Below are 16,820 nucleotides of genomic sequence, written 5' to 3'. Positions count from 1 at the left end.
TTTTTTAAGGTAATGTTGAACTTGATATTTATGTCATTTTTGATCATGTAAAGCGCTTTTAACTGCATCTTATGTCTGAAAGGTGCTATATAAATAGTTTATTAGAAAATTGCAAGTTTATTATTATTTAAACTTTTCATATAATATTTCATATTCGTATGCATGTTTTTTTTTGTGGAGGGGGGGGGGCAAAAGTGAATTATGATTTCACAACATTATAATGTACAATATGAAATATGTATAACTACTCTTTTTGAGATGAATAATTCATAAGGTCAGACCTCCATTACAGGGAAGTGCTGTTCAAGAAGTATTGCGCTTAAACAGTTACATCTCAAACATAATCAAGTGCTTTCCCTTTAAATTAGTGCTAAATGACAGCAAAAACAGTCTCTTTTTTAAATGGTTGTGGTTCATGAATGCTGTAGAATATAGACATTAACAAAAACAATCAGCAGATTTCAAAAACTTAAAATGTAAAAAAAAGTTGTAAAGAAAACTAATTGTTTTTTTATTTATTATATATAACATAAAAATGTTAAAAAATGTTTTGGAATCTAATTTAGCTATAAAATCAAAGACCTTTCCAACAATATGTGTTTTGTCAAGATTAGAAAACGTTTCAATTAGAAAATATTGTAGTAAATTTCGTAATATGATGTTTGACCCCGCCCACAAGGGGGAGGAGCTTGTTAAAGGGATTTAAAATAAAGATTTTCACTGGATGAATTTTTTTTATAATTTTAGCTTTTAAATGATTACTAAAATGTGTGTCAGAGGAAAAGGCAATAATAAAAATTTAAAAAGTCAAATATAAATATCAAACGTTTTACTTTTGTACAATGACCTGTGATAAAATTGTGGCACTGTGTTGAGTCAGCACTAAATCAGTGACCTGTAAAGACCAGGATGAGAATAAGGAGGAAGAGGAAGGCTGAGCTTCATCAGATCCTGTCTGAAAGACAAGTGTGAGAGTTGATGATGACCCCTAATGATACAGGAGTAGTATAACCCCGTCTCGGCACTGCACAAGTGTGTGTGTGTCCTTAGGAGTGTAACCCGTCCTCAAACAAAAACCCAAAATGAGTGTCTTTTTCAAAGACAGAGATCAGATTTGGAAAAATAAGAAAAGAGACGGAAACTGAAACTCTATGATCTGTATTTAGTGTCTGTGGGTTGATGGGAGCCTTGCTCTGATTGGTCAGTCAACGAAGGAAGGAACCAATAGCAGGTCAGAGCTGTCATTATAATCTGTCATTATAATGACCCCTGATGGAGCAGTTTGGAAATTGATCAGAAAACTCAACACCAACACACACACATAGCTTATCAACAATTATGAAGTTGCAATCAATTTCTTGACCCCTTCACATGGACACATACTGTACACATAAAGCGTTTCAAACATTTGTTTGATTTTATTCCCCTGTAATCCACAAGATTGTAAAAAATCTAAGCACTTTCCTAAACATCGGCATTTTGCTATGCATGTGGAAATTTGGCAGATTTTTGCACAATTATACAAATCAGTATATTTTCATGATTTCTGAAGATCATGTGACACTGAAGACTGGAGGAATGATGCTGAAAATACAGCGGAGCATCACAGAAATAAATTACAGTTTAATAGATATTCACATAGAAACAGTTGTTTTTTAATTTAAATAATATTTCATGATATTTTTGTCTTTACTGTATTCTTGATCAAATAAATACAACATTGGAAAGCATAATGATTCTGCACTAATGTAATCAAATATTAAATGTTTTATAAATGTTATAGATGTAGCAAATGAGAAGCAGTAAAATTACTGAATGTATTTTGGAGACAAAAGGTCAATTATGTCAATTATTAATTAGTAATTATTATTAAGTTCGCTATCCACCTTACAAAAAAAAAAAAAGATCACCATAATTATAAATGAAACCATATTTTAAAAATCCATGGTATTAATTATATCATATAATAAAATATACATAATATTTACTTCTTAAAATCTTTTTTTATGACCATTTTAATGCATATTAATATATAAAAAAAATCTATTTATTTATTTATTTATTTAATTTTTTTCCAGAATAGATAAAAAAGAGCAAACTTTGCTCTACTAATTGGTTTGAACAGGTATTAAATTAAATGTTATGCAAAACATTTTGTATTTTGTATTTGTATCAATAATGGGAGCCCTGAACATTTCTAAGCTTTTTAAACAAAATAAATAACTTTTATGATTTATTTGATCCATAATTGTTCAATAAATACATGTGTTTTTTTCCGTAGTAACACACTACTGAGAAGTGAAAATCGCTCAATCCATTGCATTCTGGCATTGCATAATCTGAAAATAATACAGATAATGCTGCATTAGACACGAGGCAAAATAAAGTCTTTTAAACAGAATTACACTAACTTTCTGAACAGTTCAGATTAGTTAGGCAGCTCATAGGTTTGTGGATCTGTGCTGCCAGTTAGAGGTAAACAGAATGAAGCACAGCCTCAATACAATCCACTAACACAACAGAAGCAGCTCCACAAATAAGCACTACAGAGAGCCTGATGAATGTTTCATGTGTGTATTTGCGTGATGCAATCGTTTATTCTGAGCGTCTGCATCATTTATGAGAAAGCCCGACTGTCTTCAAACCTCTCAGTCTGCACTCACATCCACATGCAGCTTTAAAACCAGCACTATCCAACAACTATATAATAATATTAGCAAACATGAACATTCATTCATAGAGATTGATAAATACCGGCAATTAAAATGTTACTATTGGTCTCCATATCAACCACAGAATTCTTTAATTATGTTCTATGTAACACTCTTGATCTTCTACAACACATGTACAATTATGAATAACATTTATATAGTCCTTTTTTTATAGCATCATTATGCTCTCTTTATTATTTTAGTTCTTATTTTGATTTAAAAAAAAGAAAAGTCTGGATGAACTCCACTAGGGGGCAGTACAATACACTCACAGTTTGAGGTTAGTAAGATTTTTTTCCAAAGAAATTAATACTTTTATTCATTAAGGATGCATTATATCACTTAAAAGTAACAGTAGAGACATTTATAATGTTACAAAAGTTTTCTATTTCAAATATTTTTGCTCTGATACACTAAAAATAGCTGTTTATCATATTTATGGTAGAGCTAGTGAAAATGTTGGTAGACATAAATTAAAGCAGGAAAAATGTTTACAGCTTAAACATTTCAGTGATATCGTATTTGTTTCTTTTTTATGTGCATATTTCTAATGATTTATTAATATATGATACATACAGTATTGGAAATATGAATGTAAATGTTTACCTAATGTTGAATCTGAATTAAAAAAATAAATAAATAAATAATGGTGCACTTCCTCTCTCTCGCTCTCATATCCACAGCAGATAGACAGTGCTTTACAGAACAAGAGTAAAACATGCATTACGGCACAGTGAAAATATGCAGATGTTTAATAAACCTTCCCTATAGCCATGATGAAAAATAACAAGCTCAATCTGAAACTGGCCATGCCCTCAGTCCTAAACTCAAATTAAGTAATGCTCTCAACACACTTCATTGTGTTCATTGAACATTTGAGGATCCTGCAGATTGAACGCAACATGCAAAAATCATATAACAACAGCTGCACTGAATTGCATATGTAAATATCCCAAAACACGACTGACGTCACAGTCACTCACCCTGCAGTGACACAAAAACTTTGAGGAGAGAATAGTTGAACAAGAAAAAAACAAGGTCAGGTTGCTATAAATAACCCGATTCATGAATTATTTCTGGCAGAACATTACTGACGACGTTTCTCCAGTCTACACCTAAACAAGTACACTAAAGAAAAGTGGAACGGTGTTGCAAAATTAACCCCCGAGATATGATTTTTGTCTCAGTGATGCAATTTATTCAGAATCACACACGTTAAATATCTCAGGACTCTTTCTGATGGCATCGTGTGTGATTTTTGATCTATAGCATAGATGAGTGTGACTCTGGTTTATTGATGATGCACAGATCATTGTTCAAATCCCTCCTCTGTGGTTCCTAGCTACACAGTAGCAGTATTTTATGCTTTTATAACAGTAAAAACTGCTATGTTTGGTGTATATAAGTGCTGCTAGAGTGGAGAAACAAACTCATCTTAACAAAACAGCCTTTAAAAAAACAGCATTGGACTTGAAACCTACAAACACAAATAGAAAGAGTGCAGTAAAATAAACACACAAACAACAGTGTATTTTGGATGTTTTCTTTCATTCTTTAAACAAGTTTATTCCGTTTCAGTTATTTTAGTACTTAAAACTAAATGAAAAATAGGAAATGTTGACTTGGCAACTGTAGCTCAAATAATGCAAGTTAAGTTTTTAGCTTTTTATTTTATGTTAGTTAACATTTATTTTAAATAACAGATTTATTTTGGTTTTAGTTAACTATAATAATCCTGGCTCACAAACAAATCTATTTTTTCTAAATCAATCAAATCTATCTATCTAAAGGCAGCAGTAATTGGATCGTGTGTGTGTGTGTCTGTGTGTGTGTGTGTGTGTGTGTGTGTGTGTGTGTGTGTCTGTGTGTGTGTGTGCAAGCAGTTTGGTCAATGATTAAAAACTGGGCTCTTTTGCAAATGCATTGCTGGAATCTGTGATCATGCTCAGAGCCACTGACGAGATCCCACAATGCACCTGTGGAACAATAGAGTCCAACAACAATTCTGATTTCAGATCAGTTCAATATAGTATTAATTGGAATGAACCAGTTTCAACAGCCAGAATTTGTCCTTGAAATTACAAATGCATGTGAATTTGTCAGTTATTTTTTCAATTAGACTATTCACATCATAGATGCATCTCCACCTCTCAGACAAAACCTTCAGGACTAGATAATAATAAATCATGCAAATGCATTACGCTGTAAAAAAATTTTTTGTAACCCTAAGTAAGTAACTGAGTATTTTTTACAAGAAAAAACTATTTGAGTTATAAAGTTCTGCTTTAAAAATGCACATGTAATTAAATCGGTTACTTGCAGTTCCTTTGTAATTGTTAATGAAATTACTAGCAATTTCTGAGAAAAAAAAAACATTCTACACAGAATTGCGAAAGTTTTGAGATTTTCAAAAAAAAAAAGAGAAACTGCAAGGAATTTGGTTCTATGCAACAGTTTTTGCACAGATTACCATTATGACCTTTTGATTACACATTATGTAAAACAATACTAATGAAAATACATGGAAGGATCGTTTGCAATAAGATCTATAATATGCATTTCGAAAATAAATAGGGTGAATTTAAATTTTTCTAAATCTGTAAAATATTTCGAATGAGGTGCACATACTTTGCATTTGTCCTAATTTTCTCAAATAACACATGTAAAATAGATTTTGTTAACATCATTTGTAACAAAGCTGCTTATGTTGAGACTTACAGAATAATCCCAACTCATGGGACAGGGCCTATTTCTGAGGAAATTTTTGTTAGCTAATCAAGCATTATAAAGTTTAAGAACCCTTAAGAATTGTATGCATTTTTACATAAAATCTGAGATATTGGGGACAAATGCAATCCAAACAGACACCACACAAATCTTTTTTATTGAGGAGTGTTTTTTCAACACAAATTACTGCAAAAGCAATCTGCAATATTAAATTCAAGTCATGAAGAACCATCTAACATCTGAGGATCTCCAGGCCTCTCTCTCACTGACTGTTCATGAGTCACCATGCAGAAAACACAGAACATGAGCATGTGCATGACATTAAAAGACCAGAAACATTCCTGCTCATCTAAATCTCATGCCAGAGATCACGTGGAGCTCTTAAAACAATGTTCTGTGGAGGCCAAAACACAATCTTATCAACTGGTATGTCTAAGTAAAGATTTCTTCTTCTTGATTAGCTTCATTTAGAAAAAAGATTAATAAGTTAATGTTCTCATTTAGACATGAGTGTATGAGTGTGTGTTCATACTTACACAATTATCCACAGAAGTTAGTTGTTGTTAATAATAACAACAACAATTCAAAATAATTGTTTTTTATTCTCGAATAGCTAACTTTTTATTATCCCCATAGGTTAGAAGTGGACTTTATTAGTATTATTAGTAATATTTATTATTTCTTTTTTTGTTCTTGATTAGCTTGATATAGACAAACATTTAGAATTATTTTTATTATTATTAAATACATGCATACATACCAGTATTTTGGTTCTTGATTAGCTCTATATAGAAAAACATTTAGAAAAACATGATTTTTTTCACAATTATACAAAAGCTTCCTTAAAGATGTCCACAAAGGCAAAATTATATTAAAAGTAATTATAATAAAAATATTGTTATTCATAATAACAAAAAACTTTTTATTTTTGATTATGCTCCCATTTAGTGTGTGTGTGTGTGTGTGTGTGTGTGTGTGTGTGTGCGTGTTCATACTTACAAAAGGAGTTAGTTTAATCTGACAAAATCTTCTTTAAATCATGTCTTCAAAAATAAATAAGGTTAATAAATAAACTAGCTTAATATAAAACAATTCAGAAGGTTGTGTTCTCATTCAGTGTGTGTGTGTGTGTGTGTGTGTGTCTCACCGGTGTCGGTGCTGCTCGGCTCGGTTCTCCGCGCACACAGACACCGCAGCATGTGCGCTCCTTTCTGCCGGAGCAGCCGCACAATCCTCATCGCAAAGTCCTGTTATCCGACCGTTCAGAGAGACGCCTTCACCGTCAGCTCCATCATCATCATCACTGTCGGTTCACGCGCTCCGGTTCAGTCTCCGCGCGCCGCAGACAAAGGACTTCCACGTGCTACAGCGGCACATCCTCACGGAGCTTCACACGGAAACCGATCATCCTCCCAGTGAGCATCGTGATGAGCTAATGATCGATATTCATCATCGTTTCGCGTGGGGCGCTAGGGAAGACGCGGAACACCACACCGGTGCGTAGTCGTGGGCGGTGACGTAACGGGGGGACTCGCTGACGTCACGTGCAGGGGCTTGTTGAAAGGAAAATATATATACAGGGGCATCATGCATTCATGATTTTTGAGGGGGCACATTTGGGGGGGGGGGGGGGGGGGTCGGGAGTATAAGTCATTCTACGAAAGCACTGTATAGCCTAACTGATATAGGCTTTTTTTTTTCTTTTTATTCAAAACAATTCCAAACATGCTTAATATATCAGGAAATATCTCGTTTCTCAAATATGTGTAGGTAAACGCGTTTTGCACCTTTATAGATTGTTATTTGATCAATATATGGAAATGTAGTGTAATCTATTAACTACACATAAAAACCTGACTTTTTACTTAAGTGCCATATCATGCCATAAAATATTTTTAATACGACTGAATTTGCATTTAATGTAAATTTTAATAACAATATTGTAAGATACTTATTTTAACACTTTCATTTTACAGAGAGTAAAGAACATTTACATTATCAAAAAACATTTTCATTCAGTCTAGCCAGAGTTCAGGCACTCTCAAAAACTCCCATTAAAATCACTGAAGCACTTTACATTATGAAACGAATATCTTACTTACATTCGTACGCACATCTGCACTTTTTGTTGTTTCTGATGAGAGAATTCGCTAAATAATTCAGCCAGCGAGCAAGTGAACAAAACACCGCGTTTCAGTGATGACTCTTCTGGACGTCTCTGATTGGCCATTGCATCCATAAGCGCAACAGAATAGTTTCTGATTGGTTATCATGAAGCTTGTACGAACGCGTCTGTCCCTGGCTCAGCGCCAGCCAGCGAACGCAGATTTGAATTTAGCAGCTGATGCTGTGCACTGAACGATCTAATCACACCGCTGTGATTGTATCAAATATATAAAAAATATTATTCTGCAATTTTTTTTTTTCGTTTGGAAGCTGCATTTAAAATCCACTTGGCTCAGAAATCTGAGGGGGCACGTGCCCCCTCACTTTGAATGGGCACGACGCCTCTGTATATAGGCTATATACCTGATGTCTGTCGTTTTTAAATCAAACTAACTATATTCTATACCCGTAACCCTCACAGAAACATTATTAGATTTTAATTAAGACACTAGATTGACAATTAAAAAAAAAAAGAATTTCTACTGAGGACCTTACATGTTTTCCAAGATTAGTTTAAATAGGTTTTACAATATACGTGATGCCGTTTTTAAAATATATGGCCCTTAGAGTAAAACAAGTGTGCATACTAAACTAATATCTAATAACTTCATACAGGGGAGACCGGGGCTAGTTTTGTGGTTCAAGGGATTTATCTACAAAGTAAAAAAAAAAAAAAAAAATTATTTATACAAATTTTTGCTTTCCCTTGCAGTGGTTTGCATAATGGTCTCAAACATCTAGAACTAAAAACTAAATAAATTAGAACATTATATGTTTTAATCTTCAAATAACGCATTTAAATATCATCTTATTGGTATATTTACTGCTGTAAAGATCTCAATGATTATAAGCATCATCATTTTTGTCCACATAAATATCAGCATCTACAGCTATTTTTTTTCTCAGTTTGAGCCTCTATATTTTTACATATTCTCACTACATAAGATGATGAGCACTATAAGCATGACAAATAACAAATATGATGCAAAACATAAGAAAAAACATGCATTCTGTTTAAAGGTTCGATACTCTGTTCCATTAAAAACACCTGACTATTGTTTTGGTATGTCAGGCTTTACAGGGTTAAACTGGAGCTCTATCCCTCATTCAGGAGCAGAACTGTACATTTATTAATAGACATTAGGCAGAAATCACTGGATTCAAGCTATAGGCTTCATTTGAAGTGTTTAACTGAAGAAACCAGCGCACAGTCTTTCAATGACTGACAGTTTCTTCATTCTGATCCAGATCTGTGATTTGACTGTCTTTGTAATCGTGTTGTACAGTAGATGTTTGGGATGCTTTGAGACACGTGGGGGCAGCAGAACCCACCAGAAGCACCTCGCTGTCATGTGATAGTCCCCGATTTCATCACTATAGACCATAGAAAAAAAGCACCTTGCCACCTTACCAATAATGTTAAAAAATAAAAAAATTAATATTTGACATTTTTCATTTTTGCGTATTTGAGGAGCATTCATTTTTTATGTTTAAGGTTTATTTTTTACAGTGCAATAGAACATTAATCTTTCTTTATTAAAATCAGCATAAATGCTGTACAAACGATGGTGCATAAATGCTTTACAAATAAATCAATAAATATCATTTGTTTTCCGTATCATGTGAGACGTGAGGGAAAATGTTTCAGATTTTAAGATGCATCTTATTTAAACACTTAAAATTTAAGATTCAAGGTTTAACAAATTTAGATGTATAATTATTGTTTCTTTTACATTTGTGAAAGCATAAATGTATGATTTAAAAAAAAAATCCTATTTAAGGACCATTAAGAAGAATGTTTAAGGATTATTTTCTGACTGTAAAATAAAAAAAATTATAATTTATCTTTATTCAAATCTGCATAAATACAAATATGGCATTGGTGCAAATACTTTACAAGTAAAATAACATTTGTTTCACATCTCAAGTGAGAAATCTGAGGGAAAATGTAATTAAAAATTCTAATGCAAAAATTCAGATTTTCATTTAAGATAGATCGATTTAATATTTTTTTATTTACATTAAAAAAAAAGATTTTACCTTTGAGGTTATTTGGTTAAATATCCTGAATACAGCACAAAACATTTATTTTTCTTGTCTACAGGCGCAAAAACAAAGTCTGAAATGTAAAAAGTCTTATATAAAGCATTTTCTCTCTCTCTCTCTCTCTGTTATTTACAAGGTGATGAAATATTTGTGTCTGGGCTGAAATGAGAAAACAGCTGGACACACAGATAATCATGCACAAAATATGAGTTAATAACCTGCTGAGTGATAAGATGAAAGATGTGCACGGTTTCACTACAATATCAAACTTCCTTTAGGACTATAAAACTAATAGTGTGTTTCATGAAAACATATCAATGTCATATTTCAACGCACACACAAAACAATAAAAACGCTGCCAACTAGTCCTTTAAATAGCCTTTGGGCAAAACTATCATTTTACTTTCTATTCTTTTTTTGATTTTGTGGTGAAATATTGATAAGGTTTCGGCTGTCTTTGTGAGATCTATTTCAGACCTGTGAAAGATCATGCAAGTAAAGCAAGGACAGAAAGAGAGAAGGATAGACAGAGAGCGAGAAAGAGAGAGAGAGAGAGAGATAAAGAATGGTGGCTTCCACACAAATAGAATTTAACATTTCTGATTATTATCAATGTTGGAAACAGTCATACATGATGCTTTCAAGGATTCTTTCATGATTAGAAAGTTCAAAAAAATATATAGTGTATTATATACAGTACACTGGCACTTTTGATCAATTTAATGCATCCTTGCTGAATAAAAAAATATAATTACAGCAACTTTTGACCAATGATGTATTTCTAAGAGAAGTAGAATATTAAACCGTAAGTAATGTGGGCAGAACATTATATTATCCAGCAGGATTTGATTAGAATGTGATCGTAAGGCTGTGAAATTATTGATCAGTATTATTTCTCCATGTACACCCTTAACAAGCCTTTATTACATCAGCAGAAAATCTAAATCAGAAGTTCGAGGAAAGATAATAAAAGACAAACTTCTTTTGAAGAACATGCACTGAAATCATTGCAAACCGGATCAGAAAAGGACGGAGTCATTCCCCTCAGTGGATCTGACACTAATGCAGCTCTAATGACTTCAGAGAGACTGACTGGCTTCAGCAGGCCTTCCTCCTCATCCTCCTCCTCTCCTCTTCTGTCGTGAGACAGCAGCCGGCGGAGCAGACTACAGTAACGCGTCAAGTGTGTGTGTGTGTGTGTGTGAGTGTGTGTGTGTGTGTGTGTGTGTTCTCTGTATAATGACATGGGTATGACACAGGTATTACAAGGAGAGGGTGACTTATGAGGACTTAACCCATGTCCCCATTCTTCAAAACGCTTATAAATCATACAGAATGAGTTTTTTTGAGAAAGTAAAAATGCACAAAGTTTCCTGTGAGGGTTAGGGTTAGGTGTAGGTTTGGTGTAGGGCTAGAGAATATACAGTTTGTACAGTATAAAAACCATTACACCTATGGGATGAACACACTTTACACAAAAACAAACGTGTGTGTGTGTGTGTGTGTGTGTGTGTTTTATCGGGGTGTGTCTGTCTGTGGTTCAGAATGCAATACTAATGCACTGCTTACTGAATGCTGCTTAATGCACACTTGCACTAATTATAAAATATAAATATATTGCACTAAATATAAAAATACTGTGAAACTGAAAAAAAAATGTCACTCCAAAGTTGCTAGTAAATTTCACAAACATTTACAAAGAAACTGCAAGTAACATTAAATTAAAATAACATTTTAAAGCAGGCTACAAAGACTGAAATAGTCTTTTCTTGTAAAACATACACTAATAATGTTTTACTTTTAAAAAAATAATATTTTACAGTATGGAATAACAATAACCTTGTAACATCCAGGTTTAATCTTTATCATCTCAGAAACTTATTTTTTGTAGTTGTTGTAGAAATGTCTGAACTTTGTCACTTTCTGTAGGAATTTTACAAAACATTAAGAGTCCTATTTATATATATGTACTGTACACACATATATACACACATATATATATATATATATATATATATATATATATATATATATATATATATATATACATAAATAATATATAAATAATATAAAGGAGCTATTTATTTTTAAGATTAATATAAGACAAAATTGAATACAGTTTGCATTTTATTAGAAATAATTATAAATTAAATGCAGAACAAAATATGACTGGTGTATAAATAATTTGAAATTAAAATAATATATTTGTTATAAAAAATGTGTTGGGGAAATGTGATTGAAAATCATTTAAAATACAAAACATTGAATGTCAAATTTCAATAAAAGTATTATTAGCAGCATTAATAAAAATTCAGTCCATTTTAGGACCTTTTCTCCTCTAGTAGTTATTTTTGAACAGTTACACTATATTAAATACAGTTTTCTCTTCACTGAAATCAACCTAAATTAAATGCAGCACAAATATAATTTGCATAATAGATATCCAGCATACTGATTTATTTGTCATGCAATTAGTCTTTCTTTGATGATGGCATATAAATACTTTGCAAGTAAAATAATATAGCATTATTTGTTTCACATTTTATATGAAGGATTAACGATTATCTTGTCCGGTTTTCTCTTGCATAAATGCATCACACTAGAAGTGAAAAGTCAAATCAAGCAAGTTGCCTACTAGACATTTGCTGTGCATACTGTACATGCATACTGCATAAATACGTAGTACGAGTAGTATGCTATTGTGAACACAGCCAATGTCTTTGTGCATTATTAGTAGTGTGTGTGTGTTTCTATTATTAAAGCTGATCTTTTATAAATGTCATGTGCATCTGCAGTGTCTCTGTAACTACTTTTAACACACATGGACACTTGTCTCAAACTACGATCCATCAGAAGATATTAAGAGAGTTTGTAAGAAACGCCGGCGTGAGAAAAGAGATCTGTGCGTCCCGCACGCATAATAGAGCCACTAGATAGAGCATCTATTTCTGAGAGCATAAATGGGTGTTACTGAGAGCTAGAGCTATTTATAATGCTGTTTGCAGACTCAAAGTGCTGAGCGTGAAGATTCTTCTTCATAACACACACACACACACACACACACAGAGCGAGCTCAAATGCACAAGAAGAGCAGGGTTAAACGCAGCTGTAAGCGTGTGTGTTTGTCGTCATGGAACAGAGTTTGTAATCGTGTCTGTGTGCAGAATCATGCTGTTGTTGACCAGCAGGGGGCTCAACATTTTTGCACTGAAGAAAAAAACTACATATTTTCCAGATTGTGGAACCTTCAGATACTGTAAAAATGATTTTTGACCTACGTTGCTTCAGTAAGTGTTCACCTGGAAATATCACTAAACTTATTCTTACACTTCCTCCAGTAAAGATTTGACAGCAAAAAGACACGCGAATCATGAGCTGAAGCTGAACGTTTGTCCAGTTAGCATAAAATAACTTTGACTTGATAAAAAAACTCTAGGCTTTCAATCAGACGACAGAAGCCTAATTGTGTGTATCAAGTAGGATGTAATAGGCTTTATGGGGCTAATAAATACAAATTGTGTATATTTTTTGTGTTACTATTTTAAAATAAACTTTAAAATGAAAAACAAAAATAAAATGTCTCCAAAAGTAAGCAGAGATTTTATTATGCAAATTTTCTTATTAAAATATGACATTTAGGGTTTTGAAAGATTCTCCCAGAAAGTTCTAGGAAATTTTGATAATTCTACACAAAATTTGATTCAAAATGCAAAAACAAACAAACAAAAATAATATTCTGACATGAGTCATGATAATAGTTTTAAATGGACAAAGTCATTGTATGTATGAAATATTTATGTTTTTTTCTAAGTTGTGAATAAAACAAATATTATTGCGATTTTGTGAAATACTGAGTGGAAATTGTTTCTGTGATTTTCAGTGTAAGATTTACTTTGAAAATCTCTCACAAATTTCTAGTAAATCTCACAAATAAATACAAAGTAAGAAAAAAGTTTCTACACCATTTTTTTTTAGTGTACAGATTTCTTTTACAGCTAATTTTCCATTAGTAATACAATAAATAATTGATCCATCATTTCTGTAGTCAAGTACACATATGTACACTGAAAATAAATTACTTTAAAATTATACATATATATAAATAAAATAATACAACACTGAAAAGTAATTTTTCACAGTGTAGTTTTATAGGACTCTATGCTATATTTGTTTCTGAAAGCGCATTCATTTGTCAAAACACAGATGTCTGAGATCAGAACAGATGTCATGTTGAATGCATCAAGCTGCATTGAATTTTTAAGATCTTAGAAATTCCTTTTTTTACACTGTGTAGTTCTCCATCATTCCCATTCATCTCAACGGCCCTCAGAAGAACGAGACATGCATGCTGCCATATTACACAAACACACAAGCAGGATCATCCTGGGACACACACCGTGTGATAACCAGCTTTTTAAAGAGAGTCAACTCACTTTTCTCTCCAGTGTGCCAATCAGAACATATCTGATGTTTAATATACTGAGGATTTCTGACCAATGAAATTTCACTATGGGCGGAGCTACTTGTGACTAAGCAACCAATAAAATATCTTTCTGCACATCTCAAGAATTCACCTCATAAGATATCATATAAGTACCATTTCATCAGCTGAAGGGTTTAAATGATGCATCGGCTGTCTGAACGTCCGCAGATCAGATGAAGCAACCTGACACAGTTTAAGCAGCAGATTTTGGCAACCCCACTGACAACCACACATCTGACAGCAGACTGAACCACAGAAACTGATCCGATAACTGCAATCAAGCGCATTTTCCCACGAATATCACTTGCATATGTGAAATGCAATATGCAATACACATTCATGTGCACAAATTAATCAGATATGAGTTGGCAAATGAATAAGTGATTTGAGCACAAGGCCTCTACTGATAAAAAGTGCAAGAAGAACAGACAGATAGATGTGTGAGAGAGAGAGTGAGTGAAAGGTTAAACACACTTCCAACCATCCAAGTTCAGGAGGCAACACACACACACACACACACACACACACACACACACAGGCATCAATGATTTCATTAACAACAGAAAAATCAAAAACACAAACATGTGAATGTGTTTCTTTGAATTAATAATTAGATTTTTACTGTATTTTCTTTTACTGTGTGTGTCTCTGATGCACCTGCACCAGCTCTCTCTCTCTCTCTCTCTCTCTCTCTCTCACTGTATATCGCCACCTGCTGCTAGAATCATGCAAACACACAATAACAAACTCCCAGACACACATCACTACTGTACAACACCAACACTGTCTAGAATGAGCCATCTCTTACATACACTACCATTCAGAACCATATTTTTTTTTACAGTAATGCATGCGTTTATTCATTAAAGGATGCATTAAATTTATCAAAATTGACCTAAATGAACAATCTTGCTTAGCCATGATTTCTGACAATAAATAAAATCCGGTCCACTTCTGAGCTTATTTGGATCAAGAACACACATGTAAAGTGACCAACCAGAGTATTTTTGTTTGTCTGACATAGTGGATATCTAGTTTAGTTAGTACTAAGTGCATCAAACATCAGATTTCATGTGGTGATGCTGGTTGCAGCAGTCTGGGAACTCTTCCTGTCTGTCTAAGTGGGCGTTTTTGGCTAGAACAAGCTGCGATGTGGACCAGACATTTATTTAACAAGTCTAAATATAACATTCACCCTCTGATCTTAAATGATGCTGAGTCTATATCACCCGACTAAATTTCAGTTTTCAAACACATGGATCAACATAAACAATCGCCATCGGACCTTCCCTCTCAGTGCACTGTTAAGGATTTATGCTTTTGTTACAGATAAAGCTTCTTTAAAAATGTTTCATTGTAAATGTGATTCATGCGATGCAATGGAAGAACCATTTTTGCTGAACCTTCTTAAAAAGAGACATTTTCACATTTCACATTCGTTTTCTACTATAAAGAGCCTTTTGTCCATGAACTGCCTTTAACATCCGTGGAACCATTTCACAAAAGGTTATTTATGGTGGAAAAAGGTTCTTCAGATTATTAAAATGTCTTCAGTGTTATAAAAATGTTTCTTCTTTGTGGCCCCTGAAATGGTTTTATGTTCGGTTTATAACTGATCATACAAACTATACGCTAAAAATCACTGACAACTAATAAAGTAAATGCAAGAAGTTAGTTCCGAGTGAAGGCCCCACATTTGTTTGAATGCTTGATATCTAATTATAGACATTCAAGCATTTTTTAGCATGACTTGCAATTTCAGGAGTGTAAAAACCATTTTGGGATCCACCACAAAACCTTGCAGTGATCAGTTCTTACAAGAACCATTTTTTTTCTCGAGTGGATAACTGCACTGAACAAAATTACAAACGCAACTCTTTTGTTTTTGCCCCCATTTTTCATGAGCGGAACTCAAAGATCTATGCATAGATTTTAGAGTGGCCTTTTATTGTGGCCACCTGTGCAATAATCATGCTGTCTAATCAGCATCTTGATATGCCACACCTGTGAGGTGGATGGATTATCTCGGCAAAAGAGAAGTGCTCACTAACACTGATTTAGACAGATTTGTGAACAATATTTGAGACAAACAGGCCTTTTTGTTACATGGAAAAATCTTAGATCTTTGAGGTCAGCTCATGAAAAATGGGGGCAAAAACAAAAGTGTTGCATTTATAATTTTTCCAGCATATTTGAAGAACATTTTTCTATGATAAAGAAACTTTTGTGCAATGGAAAACTTCTAAATGTTAACGTTTCTCCATGGCACCATCAGTGCGAATAAAGCACCTGTTTTTAAGAGTGAAGCTTGCCTCAGCATTAAATAAAATAAGGTGGAGAGCACAGCAATTCGTGAAAACAAACTTATGCTCATTCACTTATGTTTCATGCATCTTAAAATCACTGCCACACCAATTAATTATTCTGAAAAGTCAATGCAAACATTTAGCTCTGAGAAAAGATCCTGCAGCATTTGGTTGCACAGTTGATATTTTGCATCTAATTATAGCCTGCCCTAGACATTCAAGCATTTTTGAGAGTGACTTGCAATTTTAAGAGTAAGAACCATTTTGGGCTCCACAAAGAAACTTTATTTAATCAGTTTGTAGGAGAAACATTGCTTCCTTGGTGAAGAACATTTTTCCAATATAAAGAGCCTTTTTCATGCATTTGTAAGCTTCCACAGA

General features: G+C 33.3%; 1 protein-coding gene across 2 annotated transcripts in view; it reads right to left on the bottom strand.

Annotated features, from left to right (window-relative positions):
• fgf12b (fibroblast growth factor 12b) overlaps positions 1 to 16,820 on the bottom strand; it is a 37,968-nt gene that overhangs the window by 18,269 nt on the left and 2,879 nt on the right. Inside the window, exon 1 of one of the 2 annotated variants that reach the window (XM_059533928.1) lies at positions 6,586 to 6,943. The exons of the other annotated variant lie outside the window; for it this stretch is intronic. Coding sequence (XP_059389911.1) covers positions 6,586 to 6,676 — 91 coding nt within the window. The 5' untranslated portion in view covers positions 6,677 to 6,943. Of the gene's footprint in view, positions 1 to 6,585; positions 6,944 to 16,820 lie in introns of those variants that run through there. 2 annotated transcript variants of the gene reach the window in all.

Source organism: Carassius carassius, chromosome 41 (genome assembly GCF_963082965.1).
Source record: "Carassius carassius chromosome 41, fCarCar2.1, whole genome shotgun sequence".
Lineage (NCBI taxonomy): Eukaryota > Metazoa > Chordata > Actinopteri > Cypriniformes > Cyprinidae > Carassius > Carassius carassius.
This window is presented reverse-complemented; position numbering and strand designations above follow the sequence as displayed.